We start from the raw sequence: 25893 nt of genomic DNA, 5'->3' as shown, positions 1-25893 counted from the left end.
AAACTCTCACCCTCCACGAGTTTAGCCAAATTCTTCACAGATTTCATAATTCGTATATTGGCTTTGAGCTCAATAAAAGGATACTTGTTTTCAATGTGTATGACTCACAAATGTAATTGAGACAGTAGTGACGATTCCCACCCCTTTTGAAGAAATATGTATTGTTTTTGAAGAAATATGTGTTTTGAAGAAATATGTACTTTTGAAGAAAGTAGTGACTTTCCTATCCCTTTTGAAGAAATATGTTGACCAATACGACTATGCCCTATCAAGAGTATAGATTGGGACTTAAAATGAGTTCTTGTTATTTGTTGTGATAATACATGGTCATAAATTCTGCTTTGGGTAATAGCATATTCAGTTCTTTTCAGCCATCTACTTGGTCATATATTGCTGGAGTCTAAAACCAAAAATGAAACCATCGTTTTGAAGGCATCATAAGCCCTAAAGCATTGAGGAATTTTGAGGCTACACTTTGAGAGAACAGGATATTCAGAGAGTAAGCTTCACATTTTGGGCTGTTTTATCTTTGAGAAAACATCTACTTCTGCTTTATTGACTACTACACCAAAGCCTTTGACTATGTGGTTCACAACAAACTGTGGAAAATTCTTAGAGATGGGAATACCAGATCACCTGACCTGCCTCCTTAGAAATCTGTATGCAAGTCAAGAAGCAACAGTTAGAACTGGACATGGAACAATAGACTGGTTCCAAATCGGAAAAGGAGTACATCAAGGCTATATATATATTGTCCCCCTGCTTACTTAACTTATATGCAGAGTGCATCATGAGAATTGTTGGACTGGATGAAGCACAAGCTGGAATCAAGATTGCTGGGAGAAATATCAATAACCATTGATATGCAGATGACACCATACTTATGGCAGAAAGCAAAGTAGAACTGAAGAGCCTCTTGATGAAAGTGAAAGAGGAGAGTGAAAAAGTTGGCGTAAAGCCCAACATTCAGAAAACTAAGCTCATGGCATCTGGTCCCGTCACTTCATGGCAAATAGACGGGGAAACAATGGAAACAGTGAGAGAGTTTATTTTTGGGGGGTCCAAAATCACTGCAGATGGTGACTGCAGCCATGAAATTAAAAGACACTTACTCCTTGGAAGAAAAGATTGGGAGCTCATATACACCCATGGCAGATCCATGTCAATGTATGACAAAACCAATACAGTATTGTAAAGTAAAATAAAGTAAAAGTAAACTTAAAAAAAATAGTAATAAAATTAAATTAAATTAAAAAAACTATGACCAATGTAGACAGCATATTAAAAAGCAGAAATATTACTTTGCCAACAAAGGCCCTTCTAGTCAAAGCTATGGGTTTTCCAGTAGTCATGTGTGGATGTGAGAGTTGGACTATAAAGAAATCTGAGCACCAAAGAATTGATGCTTTTGGACTGTGGTGTTAGAGAAGACTCTTGAGGGTCCCTTGGACTGCAAGGAGATCCAACCAGTCCATCCTAAAGGAAATCAGTCCTGAATACATTGGAAGGACTGCTGCTAAAGCTGAAACTCCAGTACTTTGACCACCTCATGTGAAGAAATGACTCATTAGAAAAGGACTCTGATGCTGGGAAAGATGGAAGGTGGAAGGAGAAGGGGACAACAGAGGATAAGATGGTTGCATGGCAACACCGACTTGATGAACATGAGTTTGAGTAAACTCCGTGAGTTGGTGATGGACAGGGGAGCCTGGCATGCTGCAGTCCATGGAGTCTGAAAGAGTCCAACATGACTGAGCGACTGAACTGAACTGATCTTTGAGGCAATTTCAAAAGTGGCCGCTGATTGGCTGGAAGCTAAGCAAAATTTCACACAAGCTTGAAAGCCTGGGAAACACCTGAGATTTTCAGTTGAATTCTAAAGGTTATTCACTGAGAATTGAGAAGAGGCCAGGCTTTATAACTTGTGAATCCCAGCTTAAGATCATCTCATAATTGATTGGATCAAGGTAATATAGGATTACAAATGTTTTAGTCCTGCTGCCTGCCAGAAGGAAATGTAAATTTTGGTGGAAGATATCTTATACTTTGAACTTTCTCCAGTTTTTTACATGCAATGTCTAGCACTCAATCATTCATAATTGGTCATATCAGAAAATAAGACATGTTCCCAAATTGAGAGAAAATAATGGATAATTAGAAACATAACTATGTAGGGACAACTTAAAATTGAATGGTTTGTTATATAACTACTAATATACTTAAGGAAGTAGAAGCATAGTTGAGAATTTTTGATAGAAAACTAAAAACTATAAAAAAAGAAATTTTAGAGCTGAAAAATATCATAAATTGTTAGGATATCAGTGGATGAATTTTGCAGCATATTAAACCCAACTGAAGGATACACAGCATGACCAGAGAATTAGTCAACTAGACAGTTTGTCTGAGGAACGTTTTCACACTAAAGCCACAAAATACAGATGAGAGCATAGAAGAGATATTTTGGACATGGAATAAACTGTACTAACACAATTTATTTGTGGTTCTGGAGGGAAACTAAAAAGGAAATAGGTTAAAAACAGTAGAAGAGATGACAAAGAATACTCTGAACTTGGTGAAAGATGATGAAGAATACTCTGAACCTGGTGAAAGAAATCAAGCCACAGATTCGGGAGGCAACAGGAACCAAGTAGTATGAACATAAAAAATACTGCACAAAAGCACATCATAGTAAAATAGAAAAAAACTCAAGACCGAGAAAACCCTAAAAGTAGCCAATTGGAAAAAGATATATTGCTTCAATAAAGGAGCAAAAATAACACTGACAGTTGGCTTCTCAACAGAAAGGCTATCTTTAACGTGCTGGGAAAAGATAACTGGCCATCTCAAATTACATAACTAGTGAAAGTCTTGAAAACCCCCACAATTTTGAGCTTAGCAGAACCTGAAATAATTTGTTACCAGAAGACCCACGCCAGGGGAAATCTAAAGGGTGTTCAAAAAGAAGAAAAAAATAATTTTCAGTGGGAGCTCAGAACATAGAAGTGGATTGAGCTTCTCTAGATTTTGTCATTCTTTTTCCTATATAAACCCCTTGTAAGAACAGTCCATACTTTAACCTCTACTTTTATCCCATTTCTTTAGGACTCATTGCTGCTATCCTACCATTTTATTGGAAAGGCGACTTCCCAGCTGCTAAATATAAAGATTATTTTCCTGCCCTTACCTTCTTTGGATGTGGCAACCTCCAACCTTTACTAATCTTCTCGTTCATGAATTTGCCAGTGATTAATTGATGTACTTCAGAATGTCTGGTACTTTATATCTTTGTTGAGAAATTCCGGACATAAACATTTTTGAAGCTCTGCTGTTACTCTGATGCACAGCTATGTTTGACAGCTTTCTCTACTCCTGTTTCTCCTGTGCCCTCAGACTCGCCGCTTCTATTACTATTCATACTTTGTTTTATACCTCTTCTTCCTTTGGCTTTTAAATGCTTCTTAAGTTTCTGATTTTTGGTCTATTATTGTATTACATCCTTTCTAGTTTATAACATCTACTCTCATTGTTTTAACTTGCAATCACAAGGTAGTATTAAAGGAGGAGATGACTTGGTATGTTTTATTCTCTGTTGCCGGTCTTCCTTGTATCTGGCATGTAGTGGGTGCTCCATAAATATTTGTTAAAAGAATGAGTAAATGAATATGTTCATATTGTTTACTAAAGAAATACTTCAGGTCACAATTATCAGTTTTATGGTTTTACCTTTCATATACAGGTCTTTGATTTGCATCTATATATATCTGTATCTGACTCTATTTATAGTGGACCAGTTTTCCCAACATCCAATACTAAACAATTTTTTGTTTTCTTATTGGTTTATGCTATGTTTATTTCCTAGCAAGTTGGCTAGCCCATCTTTTACTAAGATTTTAATGCATCATCGCCTCCTGTACAAAGATTTTCGAACTTCATAAACTATGACTCACAGAAATGAATACATTTTACATTGTAAAACACTTTACACATACCTAGGTATGAGAATTTCACCAATGAAAATTTTAAAAATAATATTCTGGTATATTTACTCTTTATGACATGTTCTGATATTTTCCATTACACTTTATTTTTAGAGTTAATGTTTATTGAGATTAATGGATTGCAAGCTATAGTTTAAAAGGGTAGCTCCAGGAAACTTTTCCATGAGCATCTTTCCATATGCTATCATTATACTCTATGTGATCAGTATTACTGTATTTTTGGGTGACATTGCTGTTGTTTTAATTAAATATTGTTTCCTTCCTAAGCTATGTCTCCTTGACCATTAGTGATAATAGATAATTTCTTTGAGTCTCTATAACCTAGCATCTGGCCTATAGATTTATTCGTACTGTATTTTTGTAGAATTGATACCTCTAAAAGACTCATATTGTATATAACATGTTCAAAAAGTTCTTGAGTTTGCATTTGTATACATTTAATTTTGAGGAAACTGCTTAGGCACATAGAAAACTTTTAATAATACATATTATATTTTTTGAGTTGTCCAAGTGTGATTTTCTGCTTTGCAGTACAATAAATATTGTTAATGATCAAGAATATGTCAAAATAAAAGAAGTGTAACTTTTTCTCAGGGAGAAAATAGGCCTTCTTGTGCTGGTGGGAAATATTCTGTATATAAAATGAATCTCTCAGACTAGTCATATTTTTATAGTTCTGTTAATAGAATTTTCCCTTTGGTTATCTTAAATTGTTGTTCTTTTTCAGTCATTATTCAATCTTTTGGAATTCAGAAGATTAGTTCTGAATTACAAGCCTCCATCAAATGTTCAAGATTTACCCCGAAACCAAAAGGTAAAATTATGAAAGATTTTTAAGTCGAGTGTACTCTTTGGTGTTTGCTTTTGGTGCCATGCCATGTGCCTAGTCGTTCCCGACCCTTTGCAACTCCGTGGACCGCAGCCTGCCCGGCTCCTCTGTCCGTAGAATTTTCCAGGAGTCGGTTGCCATTTCCTATTCTAAAGGATCGTCCCAACCCAGGGATGCAACCCACATCTCCTGTGTCTCTCTCATTAAAGGTGGATTCTTACCCACTGAGCCATGGGGGAAAATTTGCTTTTGGGATATTTGTGAAATCAAATCTGAAGCAGTGTCAAACTTGAATGTCAGCCTGTTAATCTCAACTACAACAGTAACAGGTTGACATTCAAATTTGACACTGCTTCAGATTTGATTCTTGGTCAGTATATTGTAGATATGAATTTTTCTACACGTGTGTGTCAGTAATAGGCTAATTTTTTTATTTCATTTTAGTAATTGCTTTTTTCTTCTTTTTAGAATGTCAGAGTAATAGGCTACCATTTATAATTCAGGGTATTTCCTCCTCAGAAACTGTGTGGAAATCAAACATTTTTCATTTATTTCTGTAGATGAACTCTTTAAAAGGTTAGCTTTGCCCTGTTTTTGCAGTGTGAATCTACAATTTCGAATATTGTTAAGCAGTGTAACGTGACAGAGAGCATAGAGGTCAGAGCCACATTTCCCAGGTTCTGGACCTAGAGCTAGTTACTTGATCTAGTTACTGCTCAGATGATAAAGCGTCTCTCTGCAATGTGGGAGACCCAGGTTTGATCCCCAAGTCGGGAAGGTCTCCTGGAGAAGGAAATGGCAACCCACTCCAGTATTCTCGCCTGGAAAATCCCATGAACAGAGGAACCTCTTAGGCTGCAATCCATGGGGTCGCAAAGAGTCAGATACGACTGAGCGACTTCACTTTCTTTCACTTTCTTATCTGAAAATCGAAAATAATGACAGCAATTGTTTTATAGAGTTTCTGTGAGAATTAGATGACAAAATATAAAGGGCTTAGAAGTACCTGGTACATAGTGGTAGCTTACAGTTAAAGTTGTCCTGAAGAAGATTTAGGTTTGGGACTGGGGACCAAGCTTGATCACTCAGAGCTTTTGTGTGGCAGAAGTTTTTTTACAGTGAAAAAGGACAGAGAATGCTTCTGACATAGACATCAGAAGAGGGACAGAGAGTGCCTCACTTGCTAGTCTTATCCAGGCCTTATATACTTTTACCAGATTCACTCCCACAACAAACATCTTAAATTAACAAGGTTAGAAGTAACAAAAGAAAGGTTTTACCAGACCCATTCCCACAAAACATGTAGCAAATTAGTCAGAAGGTTCTTGTTAAAAAGAGGAAACATATCCTTGAGCAAGATACATTGTTATATAATTGGTAGTACAGAGCTTAAGGAAAAAACATACTGTTGAGTAAGATAAATTGTTTTATTGTGTAAAGAAAGTTACTAAAACCAAGCAATGTGGAAAAAACCATTTTGTCCCTGTTGCCTCCTTGAGAGCCCAGACTCCTTATCAACCTACCTAAGAATTAACTCTCTCAATAGCACCAAGTGTCATCTATTGCTAGCTTTTCAAAAGATAGGACTGATTCACATTCAGAAATTCATACTTAATGAAAAAGATTAATTATGGAGATGATATGCTTGACTGTAAGACTTAATGATCTTATCATAAAGTAGCCATAAAGACAAAGACAAAGAAGTGAGAAGTTTTAGGTTTCAGTAAAGTGTTGAACTTTGTGTGATCTTTTGTTTGTTTTAATGATACATTATTATATTTTCTTTTTAGTCTATCATTTTGAAAACAATTTTTCCTGCAAACATTATAAATGTGAAGCTGAAGAGAATATAATTTGATTTTTAACCAGCTTTTTGGGCTGTAATCTTTAGCCATAAAGTGTCAGACTAACTGAAAACCATTTTCAGAAGGAAACTAAGATCACCTGACCAACTACTTATACTTTCGGAGAAATTAAGCAAACCCCTTTCAGTCATTACAGTTTTTACTTTTTGGACTATTGCCTCCCTCTGTTAACGATTTGATTAGTTCTTTCTTTTGATGTTTTGCTTAAAGTATATTTATAATTTACATGATTATTTAGAATTATTACTTGCAGTTGCTGCTGCTGCTGCTAAGTCGCTTCAGTTGTGTCCAACTCTGTGCAACCCCATAGATGGCAGCCCACCAGGCTCCCCCGTCCCTGGGATTCTCCAGGCAAGCACACTGGAGTGGGGTGCCATTTCCTTCTCCAATGCATGAAAGTGAAAATTGAAAGTGAAGTCGCTCAGTCGTGTCCGACTGTTAGCGACCCCATGGACTGCAGCCTACCAGGCTCCTCCATCCATGGGATTTTCCAGGCAAGAGTACTGGAGTGGGGTGCCATTGCCTTCTCCAATGGCAGTTAGATGTTCATATGTATCTTTTTTTTCCCCTACATGTATCTTAGCCTGTTTTGTGTTCCTGGATTTTAGTACTTTACAGAGTTTAGCTTTCTTTTATTCTATAAATAATTGAATAAGACTTACTTCGTTTTATAATCTTACTTGAAAACAATCGTGATATCAATGCCTATGTACAAGAGTTTGGGGTCATGAGAATGTTTAGCTGAATACTAGAGAAATGTATGAATCCAATCTTTTGACACCTTTATAAGGAAATTTCTCTTAATGAAAGGGTCTGCATGTCTAGGTATCCCTTTAGTTTAAGAAATTAAAATAATTTTAATAATACTTACTGCCATTGGGAAAAATCACTCAACAAGAATACCATGCAGTTTTATAAAAGATTGTTCTACAAATGAGATATTTCTTGAATTTCACATGATGACAGCAGTACATACTGTAACTTGACAACTTTGAAGCTAACATGAGATTTAGAGGTAGCCACTGATTAGTGTTACAGTTAATTCAATTGAAGTGATAAAAGGCACAGGTTTCAAAAAGATGTCAGTGTAACCTTAGTCACTTATTATTTAATAATAAATTTATAGCAAACTTATCTAGTGTTTACTGCTACACTGAGTCTGGAAAGTCTGAGTAGCAGTGAACACTAAGGGTTCACTTCGATTAAATCATAGAGATGTATTTGCATACATTATTAAGCAGGATTTTTTTTATTAGCAATTTAAAATTACAGCAAGCATTATATGTCTGTTGATTGATAGAATATAATGAAGTCTTTGAAATCAATTTGCATTTGAATAGACTTGTTTATTGGTTCTAGAGGTTGAAACTAATTTTATACATCCATATTTGTTTGTGCTATTTGTAATCTTAATGTCTAGGAGAATTGGGAGATTATTAGAAATTTAAAGATAGATTTTCACTGTAAACATCTCATCCTTCCCCATTCCCACACATAATCTCTTGGCTTAAAGAGCCATGAACTGATGGGAAAGCATATATTAAATGTTGACAAAGAGGCATGAGCTTATAATATTTAGAGGTAATCACCATATAATTAATAACCTTGTTAATCATAAGGTTATATTATTTAAAGCCTTGATTTAGGGGGAAAATGTTGTCAAATAAACAATATTCTCTCTACTCAGAAGTGAGAAGCATATGCGAAGGAAATGATTTGGGGTTAATACCATAAATATATTATTGAGCAAATATCTGAGGGAGTTTTGAATTTTAAAATAAAAAGAGGCATTCTGAAATTTTTGTCTTTAGCCATGAAGGTATAACAGAAGCTGGGTTTACAAATTTTAGCAAATTTTTAGGATTCAAGGCATACGGATTATGTTTTCCAACCGCAATGAAATTAAGTTAGAAATCAACAACATAAAGATATCGGGAAAATCTCCACAGTCGTTGGGAATTATTTACAGTTCTAAATAACCCCAGGAACAATGAACAAATCAAAATGGAAATTTCAGGGTGTTCTGAACTGACTAAAAATTAAAATGATGTATCAAAATTAGATAGATGTAGCTAAAAGCAGTGGTTAATGGAAAATATATGAACTAAATGCCTTATTAGAAAATAGAGTTTCAAATTAGTGGCATTAGATTATGTCAGAAAATTAGAAAAAAAGATCAGTAATTTGAAAGCAGAAGAAAGGAAATAAAGATAAGAGCGTTAATCTATGAAATAGACATCAGGGAAACAGCAGAGAAAAATTAATGGAATCACAAGCTACTTCTTAAGAATATTGGTAAAACTGATAAACTTCTAGGTAGACTGAGCAAGAAGAGAGAAGAAACAAATAACCAAAATAAATGAAAGAGGTGCACATCACTGCATATTCTGCAGACAGTAAAAGAGAATAGTGAAATATTATAAACAACAGACAAATATTTTGAAAACCAAAGGCTATTGAATGTAACTGATGAAAAGATAAGCTGTGTATTTCTATATTAAAGAAATTAATTTTTTAGTTTCAAACTTATACACAAAAAATAAAATCAATAGCAATAAAGTTTATTGGTGAGTTATACCACACATTTAAGGAAGAAATAATACCAATTCTCTACAAGTTTTCTCAGAAAATTAAAGAAATAAAACTTGCAAATTTACCCTGTCAGACCAACATTACACTGAAACCAAAAATAGAAATATATATTTCAAGTAAAGAAAACTCAGATCAATATTCCTTATGAATAATAGAAGGAAAAATTGTCAGAATTGGGGCAAGTTGAATGATGCAATATATGTAAAGGACAATACCTCATTGACAAAGTGGGATTTGTCCAGGACTGAAAGATTGGTTTAGTATTCAGAAATGAATATAATTCATCATAGTAACAATTTAGACAAGAAAATCCATAAGACTAGCCCAGTAGATGAAGAAAAAGGATCTGATAAAAGCTAGTATCTATTTATGGCAAAATCTCTCTGAGTAGCTAGGATTTAGAAAGAAACCTTTTTAACTTGATGGAGCTCATTTATGGGAAACCTGCAAATATTTATAATACTTAATGGTGAAAGACAATCCTTTTCTTCAAAGATCAGGGACAAACAAGGTTGTCAGGCCTCACCACTTTTTTATTAAACATTAGTGATCTCAACCAGTGCTATATGGCAAGAAAAAGAAATAAGCAGGCAAATTGGAAAGGAAGAAACAAAGCTGTCTTTTGGTGTATATGCCTGATTGTCTATTTAGAAAGTCCTAAGTACTCTGCCAAAATACAGGTGCTAGAATCAAGGGGTCAAATCATCTAGCAGTGTTACATGGTATGAGGCAAACATGCAAAAATCAATTTTAGAGGCTTCCCTGGTGGCACTGTGGTAAATAATCTGCCTGCCAATGCAGGAGACATGGGTTCAATCTCTGATCTGGGAGGATCCCACATGCTGCAGAGTAACAAAGCCCCAGTGCCTCAACTACTGAGCTTACATGCCCTAGAACCCGTGCACTGCAACTGGAGAGTAGCCCCGCTTGCCACAACTAGAGAAAAGTCCATGCAGCAACAGAGCCCCAGCACAGCCAAAAATGAATAACTAAATTATTTTAAAAATAAATTATATTTCTCAGTACTAGCAACACACAATTGGAAATATAAATTAAAAAATGATTATGTAAGGAAGGCAATGCCAAAGAATGTTCGAACTACTGTCCAGTTGCACTCATCTCACACTAGTAAAATAATGCTCAAAATTCTCCTAGCCAGGCTCCAGCAATCTGTGAACAATGAACTTCCAGATGTTCAAGCTGGTTTTAGAAAAGGCAGAGGAACCAGAAATCAAATTGCCAACATCCGCTGGATCATCAAAAAGGCAAGAGAGTTCCAGAAAAACATCTATTTCTGCTTTATTGACTATGCCAAAGCGTTTTGACTGTGTGCATCACAATAAACTGTGGAAAATTCTGAAAGAGATGGGAATACCAGACCACCTGACCTGCCTCTTGAGAAACCTATATGCAGGTCAGGAAGCAACAGTTAGAACTGGACATGGAACACCAGACTGGTTCCAAATAGGAAAAGGAGTATGTCAAGGCTGTATATTGTCACCCTGCTTATTTAACTTATATGCAGAGTACATCATGAGAAACACTGGGCTGGAGGAAGCACAAGCTGGAATCAAGATTGCTGGAAGAAATATCAATAACCTCAGATATGCAGATGACACCACCCTTATGGCAGAAAGTGAAGAGGAACTAAAAAGCCTCTTGATGAAAGTGAAAGAGGAGAGTGAAAAAGTTGGCTTAAAGCTCAACATTCAGAAAACAAAGATCATGGCATCTGGTCCCATCACTTCATGGGAAATAGATGGGGAATCAGTAGAAACAGTGTCAGACTTTACTTTTAGGCGCTCCCAAAATCACTGCAGATGGTGATTGCAGCCATGAAAGTAAAAGATGCTTACTTCTTGGAAGAAAAGTTATGACCATCCTAGATAGCATATTGAAAAGCAGAGACATTACTTTGCCAACCAAGTTCCGTCTATTTAAGGCTATGGTTTTTCCAGTAGTCATGTATGGATGTGAGAGTTGGACTGTGAAGAAAGCTGAGTGCAGAAGAATTGATGCTTTTGAACTGTGGTGTTGGAGAAGACTCTTCAGAGTCCCTTGGACTGCAAGGAGATCCAACCAGTCCATTCTAAATGAGATCAGCCCTGGGTGTTCTTTGGAAGGACTGATGGCTAAAGCTGAAACCCAATACTTTGGCCACCTCATGCAAAGAGTTGACTCATTGGAAAAGACTCTGATGCTGGGAGGGATTGAGGGTAGGAGGAAAAGGGGACAACAGAAGATGAGATGGCTGGATGGCATCACTGACTCGATGGACATGAGTTTGAGTGAACTCTGGGAGTTGGTGATGGACAGCGAGGCCTGGCGTGCTGCGATTTATGGGGTCACAAAGAGTCAGACACGACTGAGCAACTGAACTGACTGAAGAGCATAAAAGATGGAATATTAGAGGGAAAGTAGATAAAAGATACAGAAAACTACAGAAGATCACTGGGAAAAATTAAAGAAGTAGAGATATATACTATGTTTATGAATCAGCTGAGTAAGTATTGTTAGGATATCAGTTGTCCCCAGCTTATGGAATCAGTGCAATACAGTTATAATTTTGGCTGGCTTTTTCATAGGAGTTGACAGATTGGAAAGTTTATATGGAAAATCAAGGGATATGGAATAGCCATAGCAGTTTTAAAAGGAAAGACAGTGCTGGAGGAATTATCAGGCTACAGTGATCAAGACACTATGTTATTGGTGCAAAGATAGTCATATAGATCATTGGAAGAGAATAGATTATGCAGAAATATAACATACACATAGGGGCAATTGGTTTTAATCAAAGTTGCCAAAAAAATTCAGTGAACAAAGGAAAATCTTTTGAACTAATGATGTCATAGGAAGAAAAATACTTTTCAGGCTCTACAAGACGTTATATGTGAAAAAAGAAAAGATAACTATAGACCTAAAATGACTGAAACTATAAAAATTCATGGATAAAGCAGAAAATTTTAGGGTTCTGAGTTAAGAAAAGATTTTTTAAGTACTGCAACAAACTGGCACAAAAATAAACAAGGAAACTTTAATAAATAGGACTTCATCAAAATGAAAAGTTTTTTTTTGAAAAATTCATGCAAATGAAAAGGCACACCACAGATTGGGAGAATATAATAGCAAAGCATGTGTCACAAAAAGGAATTGTATGTAAAATATATACAGAATTTGTACAATTCAGAAGTAAGACAAATAACCTACCTCAACAGATTGCAACACCAAAGAAGATAAACAGATTGAAAATAACATTAAAAGATGCTTGATGTTACTGGTCTAAATTAGGACTAATGAAAATTTTAACTAGAGATGCCACTAGAAGAACTAAAAGTAAAAAATATGGTCCATATCCAAGTGTGAATGTAAACCTAGAATGTGGATCTAGAACTCTCCACTACCACTGAATATGTAAAACATTACATACATGTAAAACTGCTTTGGCTGCTCGATATCCCTTGATTTTCCCTATAAATTTTACATATTCACTGGCATATGTAGTGCCTTTGGAAAATTGTTTGTTTCTTAAAAACATGTACCATACAGCCTCACCAATTCCTTGCGGTTCTTGACTCAAAAGGAATGAGAGCATATGTCCACACAAAACCACATCCAATAATATCTGCAGCAGCTGGAACAGGTTAATGTATAAATAAGTTGTGTTCTGCCCACACAGTGGGATCCCACTCAGCAATAAAACAGAATGTATTGTACATACGAGTGAAGGTCAAAATAATTATGCCAACTGCAGGAAAGCAGACTAAAATGAGTACATGGAGTATAATTTTGAAATATATAAATCTCTGGAAAATACAGAGTAACCATGGTTGCTTGGGAATGATTAGGGAGGGGAGTGAGGGATGAAAAAGTTTTGGGGGTGATATGCAGGTACTGATTATGGTGATACATTCATGGATGTATACATATGTGAAGCTTGTTAAAATTATACACTAATATACAGTATATTGTACATCAGTTATATCTTGGTAAATCTGTTAAAAAAAGATAAAAATCATGTTTGAATAGTTCCTATATGTGGTGGTATTTTCATAATTTAGGTGCATATAGTGGCTAATCTTAACAGCATTCACTAATTTTGTCCTTTGAAATTTCAAGATTTTTCTAGCTATAGGAATTGGCCAAGAGCAAAGAATGTTTTATTAGTGTATTTAATTTTTCACATTTACTTCTTAGCAGAATTTCACTTAATTTTCAAAAGTCATTTTTTTTTCATCCTTGTTACTTGGCAAGGAATGTCTCAAGCTGTTTTTGCTGTAGGTATAGTAATGAGTGAAGAGATTGAGCACAAGCAATTAAGGGTATTTCTGAAAATTACTTTGTGGATTAAAATGGTTAGTATTTATAGTCTTGAAACACTTGTTGTGAAATAGTAAGTACCACAGAATAATTATGAATTAGTTTTTTATCTTATTTAAAACTTGCATTCTTTATCATAGATGATAGAATTTATTATGCTTAAATAAAATCCATGTTTTTTAAAATGTTTTTTAAAACTTAGCATTTTTATGTTAGACTATGTACTTTCTGATTGCTGTAGTGGATTTGTAGTTTTTAAATCAGATAAATATTTGGAATCAGTTTTGTTTCCTTACATCTGTTTCTTAAGACTCCTTTTTTGATGCATTTTGAGAGCAGCTATTTCTGTGTTAATTGATTATACTGGGCATCAACTGTACACACATACACATGCCTACAAAACTCAAACTTGAAAGTTTTTTCTAATATTTAAATGGTATATATAAGCTTTGTTAAAATTTTTATTTCAAGAGCTAACCATAGTAACAACTACTTGTCTGATTTGTTATCATGTTTCACTAAGATAGGTGAATTATGATGTTTCAAAACATTTTCTTCTTACTTTAAAATGAATTATTTATGATAATTTGATTGTTTTTGTTCCATATGGAGTATTTGGTTTAATCAACCAGGAAGAATTGAATGCTTGTTTTGTGTAGGAAAAAGTTGTGAAGGATATACAGATATTCTTGTCTTTGTGAAACTTAACAGTTTATCAAAAAATAAAAGTAAACTTGCAAAAGGAACCCTGGAAGGATGATACATTCTTATTTGACTAATATTAGTCTGATAATTGGGATTATCACATAACAGTTTCAGTTAGTGATTGATTCCTAAGTGAAAAACATTAATTTCAGTTGATGTGGAGTTTGACGAGATCATTGACGTGGAGGGGCCTGGGAAGACTTCATGGTGGAGGAGGGATTTTTTGCTTAAATGGGTTTATTGAGGGTAAAGTACTTAAATAGTGCCTGGTACGTGATTAAACACTCATTGAATGTTGGCTCTTGTTATTGCTGTTCTCAGCAGCAGCTGGGCTTTGCTGAATGGGAAGGATTATAATAAACAGACATAAATGAGGATATTCTTGGCTGGGTAATGACATGATTTGCTGTGAATATATGGCATTTATGCTAAAATTGTGAGCTTAAGCTAGATGCTCTGCTGTTTCCATGCTTGACTCCTTTCTGTCTCCTAGTTGAAACCAACACTCTTTCTTTTTTTATAATAGGATGCTGGACTCATTCTTAAGCTATATTAGTTAAATTTCTGGTTAATTTTTACTTGAGTATCCCTTTACCAGTAAAAAAATTAATTTTACTTAAGAATTTTTCTTTCTTTTTTTCAATAGGAGCATCGGAATTTGCCTTTCATGCGTGAGCTTCGATATCTATTTGCACTTCTTGTTGGTACTAAAAGGAAATATGTTGATCCATCTAGAGCAGTTGAGATTCTTAAAGATGCTTTCAAATCAAATGACTCCCAGCAGGTAGCTTTTTTTGTGCTTACTTGTTTATTAACTATTTTTATTTTAATTTTTTCTTCCTTAAGCAGTGTTTTGAAATGATAAATGAGAATAACATTTCTATTATCAAAACAATTCTTATTTTTATAAGAATAAACTGGAGCCATTTAAAATATTATTTGGAAGATTTACTTTTAAATTAAAAAACAGTAATCTTGATAGTATATGATAAACCAAGCTGTAATTTTAATTAAAATTACTAAATGAAAGTAACAGGTAAAATGAAAAATGTTCACAAGTGTGTAGTTAAAAATCTTCACCAAGGTGTGATAACCCAGTGTCAGTTTAGTATACATGCTTTTGATATGCCTGTTTTTGCTGGCAGAAATTCCTCACTCAGAAAAAGTTTCTGAATGATATTAACTTTGTTTCTGAATGGTATTAACTTTGTCACTGTTTCTTTTAGTTCCCAAACTTTATGTAGTGCTGTTTGGTTACTTTTTATCAATTTCTATGAAGAATGTTGGAAATTTTCCTATAAAGGTAGAAAATATCTACAAACATACCAACATTTTTACATATAATTTGAGAAGTTAGAGAAATTAAAGAAGGAAAGCAGAAGAGAAGCAAAGAAAGTAGCAGAGGATAATAGCAACAATGTTGAATACGATGACAGTGATGTAATGGGCAGAAAATAAAGAGGATACTTGAGAGTCTAAAAATTCCACTACATTTGCAGTGTAGTTGTTGTAGTACTTGCATCTGTTATCTGGATGTGCAGAGAGGGTCTCTGGCAGAGAGTTCTGAAAGATGTCTGATTTTGCCACTGCCTTCCTGTACTTTTTTAAAAATGCTTTTTTAATGGCAAAGATAAATGAACAAAAAAGGTGGTCATATCAGAATTTGCTTATGTTTGTTGTTGTTTTCAATTTTTACACCTCCCCCACCCCCGACATTTTCTTCTTGGATAATTAGGAAACCTTTTTCTTTCTTGTCAGATATAGCCTTGCAAGGTAAGTAACATAGAAAAATATGGCAGGTCGTTTTAAGGTATTATATTAGTTAGGACAGCCGTAACAAATGACCACAAACCGAGTGATTTCAAAGCAACAGAGAATGATTCTCCCATAGTTCTAGAAGCCAGAAGTTCAAAATAAAGGTGTTGGCCGAATGAGCCGTGCTCGCTCCAGTGGCCCTCAAAGCTAGTCCTTCCTTGCCTCTGCCATCTGGTGATTCCTGGTGTTCCTTGGTTTAAGCTTCCAATCTCTTTGTGTTGATATGACCTTGCCCCCTGTATGTCTGTGTGCCTGCTCCTTCCCCCTATCCCCCACCTCTTAGAAGAGTACCTATCACTGGATTTAGGGCCTGTCTTAGTCCAGAATGGTGTCATTTTAAGATCCGAATATAGTCACATTCTGAGGTTCCAAGTGGACATATATTTTGACAGGCCTCAATGTAACCCACTACAGGTGGTATGGATGTTTATAGCTAGCTTTTTGTGTGAAGTTTGGTTGTCTTCATATGGCTTGGGAGCAGTTTATTTATGCTTCCTAGACCTTAGTTTCAACATTTTAAAAGTAAATCTCTTGTCCTAGATGCTCTTCAAAAAATTTCTAGCTGTGGAAATGTGTAACAGTAAGTTTGTTTTATACTTAGGGCTATTTTGATAAAAGCAAGTTGCTTACACTTACTTAGCTGTCTCTGGGCAGTCATAGTAAGAATTGCTTTATCTTCCCACCTAACCCCACTCTTCATACAGGTTCTATACAAACCTGTTTGTTGTACTCCAGGTCAGATTGTTGAAAGAAGTTTATGGTAGTTGATGAGTACAACTGCCACTGCTTTATTCCTGTTTATCTATGTCAGGTGAGCTAGAACCAATGGAAGGGATTGTGGAAGGTGAAGATTATGCTGGTTCTGATTGGAGACTCAGTTTGAACTTCAGAAGTGGCAGACCTTGATAATCAGGGAGCCAGTGATTGATTGGACTCAACCTATCCAAGTTAACAGATATCTTAGTAAGATTAGATATGGCTTAAAAAGTGATGTGTAACAGTTGAGTTGAGAAAATGAACTGTTTAAAAGCTCATATTCCTTCTAGGGGAGAAGCCAGTAATAAATCTTTGTATAAGGAATAACTCTTTGGTAATGTGGGACCTTCGTTTTATAAAGATTCATTAGAGAACCCTGGGGGGAGGTAATAACTCTTTTTAAAAATTTCATTCATGAGTTTGCATTTTTATATCTATCAATATATATACATATGTATTTTTCCCTCCTAAAGTGAAACTCATGTATTATGAATATAATGCTTGTTTTTCTCAAATACTGATTTTATGCTCTGGTTAAGTTATAAATATTTCTTGCATTTGATGTGAAACATTTCATATGATACCTTTGTGAGGAGTCAGTTAATTATACATTAGAAAAGACTAGCTGTAAGTTTTATGTTGCAGTGTTTTCATTAGTAGGCTCAAATATCAATAAGACATTTTTTTTCCCCCCACAGCAAGACGTGAGTGAGTTTACACACAAATTATTAGATTGGTTAGAAGATGCCTTCCAAATGAAAGCTGAAGAAGAGACGTAAGTTACTGTGAAGTTTAGTTTATGGGGTTTAGGAGGTTGATAAATAACACTGTTTTTGTTTTTGTTTTTGTTTTTCTGTTATATATTCAGTATCAACAGAGAAATAGGAATCTGAGATAAGTGTGTGGAAGCCCAAATGTTACCTATAATATTTATAAGCTTTTTGGAATTTGTGGCCACAAATGCTGAGGTTTATAACAAAAGCGAAGCTTCAAGCTTTCAGTCCAGCTCCAGTGTTCCTGGCTCTTAGTTCAGTCCAGACTCAAGTTACTGTTGCTAAAGACTGCAGCAGAAACTTTGGATGATGTCATAAATGGAGGAAATCTTCATGCTTTTAATTCTGCCAGGATGTCTATCATTAAGGGCCAATTGGTTTTTTATTAGACAACTACTTGTAAACTTACGTTGGAAGAAATCTCTCCGGATTATGGCACTAAATCTACAATATCTGAGGGGAAAATTCTGTTGTGGGAAACTTAGACCGTATCATTGAAAGCTGCTTCCTTTTTGAATGTTAAGAAGTTTATGATGCTGACAGTTGTAATCTGGTGCTCTTCTTTTCTGTTTACCACAATTCTTAAGTTGCAGTTTTCTTACAAACCTCAGTTTACTGGCCTTCAGTGCTGCACTGAATATAAGCTGTGTTTCTAATAACGTATTTTCATGCCACAATGGTTGCTACCATAGCATTTTGCTATGAGATGGTTAGACTTGTGAAACCTGCTTTCTAGGTAGTTTCTTTCTTTATGTTAGTTTCATTTGGTAAATCTCCCCATCCTGATGCTGAACTGAATCTGCTGTGGATGCTTTCTGAAACCTGAGTTCCAGCTCCAGTAAAGATCATCATGTCTATGATAAGCTATTTTCTCAACTTTTGAATGTTAGATCTAGGCCTTTAGTATATTTCTTTCTGCTCCTTTTTTTTTTTTTCTTTCCTTGGATGGGATAGTTCTTTAAGGTGTGGTTACATTCCCCCTGCCCCCATTCTTTTTGAGGAGGTCTTGGCTGAATTCTTAATAGTTTAACCTGCCTCTTAACCTGTATGGCACCAGTTCTGTTTGAATGCCAAGTGTCTTCTCTCTCTTGTTGCTTGAGTTTGTTTTCTGCCCTATCCCTCTATGCTGTCTTAATAGGTCTGTCATAATGAGAGTTAGTGAAATATGAGTTAGGAGTATGCCCAAGTAGTCTATTATTCACACAGGCATTGCCCACCTTCACCTCTTTTGTGTTGCAGAATTCCACCAGGGTTCTGTCCTGTCAGACCAACAGACAGCCTGTGTGTGAACTTTATCTGCAGTTGTCCACCCTGGCTCCTCTTTAGTAAAATTCATGTTCCTTGTACTTTTCCTTAGAGTTCCAACCCCCAAAATTTATTGAGCATGTTTCCCCAGAGTGTGAATGCTGTCTGTATCCCCATCTATGGAAGCTGAGTCTCTTTGGAGTTCTCTCTGTAATTCTTTGAGTACTTTACCATGAAGTCCCTATTTCCTCTTCTGAAATCTGTCCAGACTTGCTGTAATCACCTCCTGTGGTAGCCTCTGTTCAACAAAGCTCCCTGATGGCTGTCTCTCTCTAGACTGCCACTTGGCTGTTTCTTGAATCCTGTTTATTTCTGAAAGGATCATTCTTTTCTGGTTTTGGAGATCTTTCCTTATTTTACTCACTTCACTTCTAAAAATTTTTTTTGGGTTCCAGTGTCAACTTTTCTGGTCTAGTAACTAACAAGTTACCAGAGATCAAATTGCCAACATCTGCTGGATCATCAAAAAAGCAAGAGAGTTCCAGAAAAACATCTATTTCTGCTTTATTGACTATGCTAAAGCCTTTGACTGTGTGGATCACAATAAACTGCAGAAAATTCTGAAAGAGATGGGAATTCTGAGGAGGCAGGTCAGACCACCTGACCTGCCTCCTCAGAAATCTGTATGCAGGTCAGGAAGCAACAGTTAGAACTGGACATGGAACAACAGACTGGTTCCAAATAGGAAAAGGAGTATGTCAAGGCTATATATTGTCACCCTGCTTATTTAACTTATATGCAGAGTACATCATGAGAAATGCCAGGCTGGATGAAGCACAAGCTGGAATCAAGATTGCAGGGAGAAATATCAATAACCTCAGATATGCAGATGACACCACCCTTATTACAGAAAGTGAAGAGGAACTAAAAAGCCTCTTGATGAAAGTGAAAGAGGAGAGTGAAAAGGTAGGCTTAAAGCTGAACATTCAGAAGACTAAGATCATGGCATCTGGTCCCATCACTTCATGGCAAATAGATGGAGAAACAGTGTCAACTTTATTTTTTGGGCTCCAAAATCACTGCAGGTGGTGACTGCAGCCATAAATAAAAAGATGCTTACTCCTTGGAAGGAAAGTTAGGACCAACCTAGACAGCATATCAAAAAGCAGAGTCATTACTTTGCCAGCAAAGGTCCATCTAGTCAAGGCTATGGTTTTTCCAGTATTCATGTATGGATGTCAGAGTTGGACTCTAAAGAAAGCTGAGCAATAAAGAATCGATGCTTTTGAACTATGGTTTGGAGAAGACTCTTCAGAGTCCCTTGGACTGCAAGGAGATCCAACCAGTCCATTCTAAAGGAAATCAGTCCTGAATGTTCATTGGAACGACTGACTGATGCTGAAGCTGAACTCCAATACTTTGGCCACCTGATGTGAAGAGCTGACTCATGTGGAAAGACCCTGGTATTGGGAAAGATTGAAAGCAGGAGGAGAAGGGGAGGACAGAGGATGAGATGGTTAGATGGCATCACCGACTCAATGGACATGAGTTTGAGTAACTTCGGGAGTCCTGGCGTGCTGAAGTCCATGGGGTCTCAAAGAGTCGGACACAACTGAGCGACTAAACTGAACTGAACTAACAAGTTTTTTCTCTCCTTTTTCTAAAACTGTTTTAAAAGAATCTAGAACTTTCCTATTTCACCTGAAATCACAAGCCTTACTTGAAATACTTCTCATTTGTTTCTCAGTAGTTTTGTTTTTGCTTTACTGTTCATGGAGGTAAAACTTTTTAAAGTTTAAAAGATTGGGAAGCACTGAGTACTGTATCAGTTGCTCTAAATCTTTGAACTCTTTCTGTATCAACGTAATTTCTGAGGCTGAGGTGTCCCTGATACAAGCTTTCTTTGATGATTTCTTTTGGCCTTTGATATTTGTGATATCTGCATCAGTCTATCTTTTCTTCGTGCAAGTGCTGGATATATCATTTCTATTATAGAAGTCTCAGGTGTTTTAAATTGCTCTTCACTTGTGTTCCTTGCACTTTTGTTGATAACAACAGTCTGGGTCCCTGAAATTCAAAGCTTAAATGCACAGTAAAGAATAAGACCTCTGAGAGTTTGCAAAGAAGAACAGGGTAAAGAATTTCTGGAAAATTTGTCCTCCTGACTCCTTAGGGAAGGTCAGTGCATACCGCAGGTCAGTGGCGAGAAGACCAAAATTTAGATACAAAGAATTGATAAGATACTTGAAAAGAGAATTCAGAATTAGTACAGCTGCGCTTACAGTTTCTTATGTCAGAGACATCAACCTGGTATGTCATTGCTCTTTCTGTGTAGTATGTGTGTGAAAATAAGGAGAGAAACCAGGAATGTTGTTTTCCTGTTGGGTTAGCCAAAAAGTTCTGTAAGATGTCATGGAAAAACTCGAACGAACTTTTTGACCAACCCAGTACACGGGAGTATGATGCATGAAAATGGAGGTACTAATCTTTATGTCTAAAGATTCATGGACTTTTACATCAGGAGTGACAGTCTTTGTGTTCTTCCTCTTCCCCATATCAGATGACAGAGGCTTCATCTCATCCCAGCCTTCTGGGATCACCATATCAGTGAAAAGTATATTGACTCTCAAAGTTACAGACCAGAAATGACACACATTACCTCCACTCATGTTTTGTTGTGCAAAGGAAAAAAAAAAAAACAAAAACAGAAAATAACAAGTATTGAAATGTGAAAAAAATTGAAACTTTTTTGCCCTGTTGATGGAAATGTAAAATGGTGCAGCTGCTGTGGAAAACATTATGGTTGTTAAAAAAATTAATAGTAGAAGTATCATTTGATAGAGGGAATCCTTTCACGGTATATGCATACATCAAATCATTATGTTGTATCCTTCAGATATCTTACAGTTGTTTGTCAATTGAATTTATAAAGATGGAACAGCAAAAATTAACCACATGATGATCCAGCAATTCCACTGCTGAATTTAAATCCAAAAGCATTTATGTCAGGGTCTCAAAGAGATGCTGCACACTCATGTTCATAGCAGCATTCTTCACAATAGACAGATGTTGAAAGTCACTGATTATGTCCATGGATGAATGGAAATACAGATGTGGTATACGTATACAATGGAATGTCCTTAGCAAGTAAGGAAACTCTGATGCATGCTACAACATGGATGAATCTTGAAAACATGATGCTGAGTGAAATAAACTAGTCACAAAAAGCCACTGTGTTTCACTTATACGATGGGTGTGTTTAGAGTTGTCACTTTCAAAGAAACAGAAAGTTAGAATGGCGGTTACCAGGGCCTGATGGGAGGGAGGAATGTGGAATTGTTTAATCGATTTCTCAAGCTGAAATTAGTTCTAGAGGTTGGTTCCACAACAGTTGTGAATGTACTTAACACTGCAGAACTGTACACTTAAAGATGGTTAAGAGGGTAAATTTTATACTGTGTATTTTATCACAATTCAGATTTTTTTTTTCAAATTTAAATAGAAAGTAGATCGGAAAGTGCTTCTTACTATATATCTGAAAGTAGAGGGCTGGAAATCTTTTTGTACAGCACTAATAACCACCATACTACTTCAGAATTGTTGGGAGCCTTAAGTGAAGTATTTCCCTCCCGTTGTTTTATGGTTTAAATGCAGGTGCATGTAACACATCAAGAGACAGATAGTATCTTTCTCTCTTTTTAAAAAGTAAATCAGTTTTATTAATTTAAGCAAAAATTTATGAAGAAAAAGGCTCTGTACAGTTGTGGATAAAACATAACTTTTATATACTAAGGCCAAGATAAACTTTGTGTTTTTAGATCACAGGGTACAAAACATTAAAGAAAAAGTTAAAAATTTCTACTTGCTTCAAGCCAAAAAAAAAAAAAAAAAACCAAACCCAAGAAAACAAATTTATATGTTAAAGAATTTGGAAAATTCACAGATGCCTAATTTTACCAGCAACATGAAACTTTACAAAAGATTGGCATACCTCTTTAGCTACTTGGTTCAAAACTGATATTTTGTTATTTCACTGGTGTGTCCAAGAGGGGTTTTTCCTCCTTCCCAGCAAGTCCAAATAAGCATGTATTGTATGACTAAAAGTCCATACTCTAAATGATAATGGAATGATCAGGTACTTTGTGAATACAAACTGGGTTCATATCTTCTTACAGTGACATCCCACACAGTTTTTAACCCTTACAACCGCTTTGTGGGTTTAATATCCTCAGTTGACACGTGAAGAAACAGAAAAAATTTAAATATCTTGGCTCAACACTAAGTAGCAGAGCCAAACACACAATAACCGCATAAATGTTATTGTCTTGGCATCTATTATTGTTCTTTTAATGTTTTCTCTATTATAGTTCTACAAATTAAAAATTGTAGTCACATTTATAGTTTTAATGTGATTTTTAGGGATGAAGACAAGCCAAAGAACCCCATGGTAGAGCTGTTCTATGGAAGATTCCTAGCTGTGGGAGTGCTTGAAGGTACCGTTGCATATTTACTTCTTTATTACGACTGAGATATTATTAATTGTTTGGTCCTTTGTCACAATAGTCGCTGTATTTGTGGAATGGTTTTTGACTTCCTCTGTCTAGTGGTTTCTGTTAACATTGCTAATGCTAATCACTTATATAGAAAGCAAAGAACTGAGTGCATAAAGGAAAGTGCAGAGTATGTTATCACATGCTGATTGATAGTCGGTTAACTTTCCTTGGGAACGGTTCTGTGATACTGTGAATTGTTAAGGTGGCAGTTGGTGCCTCTTTAAAAAATAATATTAGAGTTTAATACTGGGCTTGGTATGATGGTCACTGTTTTTGAGGGTTTCATGTCTATGCAAGTTAAAACCTGTACTTAGCAATTCAGCATAGTCAGGGTTTTGCAGGGTTCCCATTTAGGGGTTGATTATAAAATTCTTTAGAATATAGTTTTCAAGGAATAATTGTACTCTTATCTTAAAAAAAAATCAGTTAAAAGTGATAATATTCCTGTTAGTCAAAATCCAGGCCTAAAGAGTTACTCTGGTTTTCCTAACAAGGGCAGGAAACTGACTCATAAAATATACATCAAGTAATAAAATCACTTAAGTTTCAAAGCATACATGTTTGAAAAACTATCTTTCCCAAATGGTCCTATGGATCAACTTTTGAAAGTTCACCCAAATTACCCAAAGTATAAAATTTGGGGATTTGATTTTTCTTGAAGATCTTAAGTGATGGATTGCCATGAAGTTTTGTTTGAATATGATTTTATAGTTTGAGATTTGGAGAAAGGCAGAGACTAACTCGGGATTTAGATGCGCTAAAGGTTATACTGAGCTGTCAGTACATTTTGTTTGCCTCAAATGCTGAATATTCATTATATAAATAGTGGGATATTTTATATAGTGAATTGTATTCCTATTTAGGATGTCCATACTGTCATACTAGTTTTTATTTGAAGTAGAACACTACCTGTAGAAGTTGAGGAGCTCTAATCAGGTTGTGACTGTGCACTGTTGATAATATACTCCTCATGAGCACTTCTACCTTTATTACCTGGATTCTTAGAAGGGATTATTAAAATTTCTCCATCAGTGGTGAAGTTGTTGTACTTGGTTTTGGTATGTTGTTTCAATGTTGCTGTGCTGTATAAATGTGATTTCAGTACATTGCCAGGTGAACTATGTATTTGCTTTGTTAACAATATATTTTAGAGCACTTTCTTGTCATTTTTACATATATCTTCCTAATGCATTTTTTAGACTAGTGACTCTGAGGTAGGGTAATTTTCAGTTTGTTTACTAAACTCTTCTGTTGCATAAGTTCATTCAGCTCCACCAGAGCTTCTAGGCCGTTGATCTCTCCATTCTGTTCTCAGCCTTTGCCTTTCCTTCCTTGTCCATTATGATCCTCCTTATAGATTGCTGAAACTCTTTTCCCCCTTTCCCTTCTGGCACGCCCTCTCTGACTAGTCTCTGGCCCTCCTGGAATTATTTTCTTCTCTCTGCATGTACTGAGAACCTAACTGTTGTTAGGAGGAAATCACTCAAATGGGCTTATTGTAGTGGATCATGAGGTTGCAGTGACTCTAAGCTTCACTAGTCCCAATCCCGTAACCCTCCCTGGCACTCATTCTGTCTGTCTTCATCCCTGTCTTCTTTCCCATTTTCTGCAATAAAAATTTCCAGTTTTTCTATGTTTAATATAATTTCTTTGTCTCTTCATTTTCTGAAAAATTCCTTACCTCGGATTTCACAGATTGACGTTGAAGTTTACGAAACCTAACCGTGGATCCTGGCTAAGGCCACGGATCTAATTTTGTGCTTATAATTTTTTTTTTTTGTTATCATAGTTCTTAAAAGTGACTTCCTCAGATTAGGAGCTTTAGGCTTCCCAACCTGGGTCCATTCCTACTACCACCTCATTCTTTTCTTTGTCACTCCAGGTAATAAAGGAATTATTTTGTCGATTAATCAATGGCTAGTGTGCTAATAAGAATCTCATCTTTTCATGCTTTCTCTCAGGTCTTTTTCTATCCTTTATTTTGCTTTTATTTCTGTATCTTTCGCTTCTTCCTTTCACTGTGTCATTCACATCAATATTTAGACATGAACTGGTATTTCATATCTTTAAAATTAAAAAAAAATAAAATCCCTTCACATGTTCTTTTTCAGTTAATCTTATTCAGAAATAACCTCCTTTATTTAAAGATAGGATCTTGTTTTTATCTTCTATCTCTCCAATATTTGACCTATCCCATTTTTATTTCTGGCTCCAGACCTCTTCTAAAAGGGGGCTTTTGAAGGTTATTGATTTCCTAAATGTGTTAGTCTATTGGATAGTCCATTGGATCCCTCTCAATTCTCACTGAATTCTTACCAACTATTAGTGCTGTTGACTCCAATCCTTCTCCTCCTCCTCCTCTTCCTTTTATCTGCTTTTTCATTGAAAATACTTCTCTGGCTTCTAGTCCACCATATTATCTTGGCTTTCTCATGCCTCCGTTGA

General features: G+C 35.7%; 1 protein-coding gene across 18 annotated transcripts in view; it reads left to right on the top strand.

Moving 5' to 3' along the window:
- Positions 1-25893, top strand: part of USP25 (ubiquitin specific peptidase 25) — a 167819-nt gene that overhangs the window by 64332 nt on the left and 77594 nt on the right. For 14 of the 18 annotated variants that reach the window (XM_004002820.6, XM_042230164.2, XM_004002822.6 and 11 more), the window contains 4 exons: positions 4726-4812; positions 14953-15090; positions 17576-17652; positions 23315-23388. In XM_004002820.6, coding sequence (XP_004002869.2) covers positions 4726-4812; positions 14953-15090; positions 17576-17652; positions 23315-23388 — 376 coding nt within the window. The remainder of the gene's footprint in view (positions 1-4725; positions 4813-14952; positions 15091-17575; positions 17653-23314; positions 23389-25893) is intronic. The other 4 variants (XM_060416275.1, XM_060416271.1, XM_060416281.1 and 1 more) reach the window with 1 other exon arrangement.

This window comes from Ovis aries, chromosome 1, assembly GCF_016772045.2.
Source record: "Ovis aries strain OAR_USU_Benz2616 breed Rambouillet chromosome 1, ARS-UI_Ramb_v3.0, whole genome shotgun sequence".
Lineage (NCBI taxonomy): Eukaryota > Metazoa > Chordata > Mammalia > Artiodactyla > Bovidae > Ovis > Ovis aries.
The sequence above is the reverse complement of the archived record's forward strand: the minus strand, read 5'-3'. Positions and strand labels throughout refer to the sequence as shown.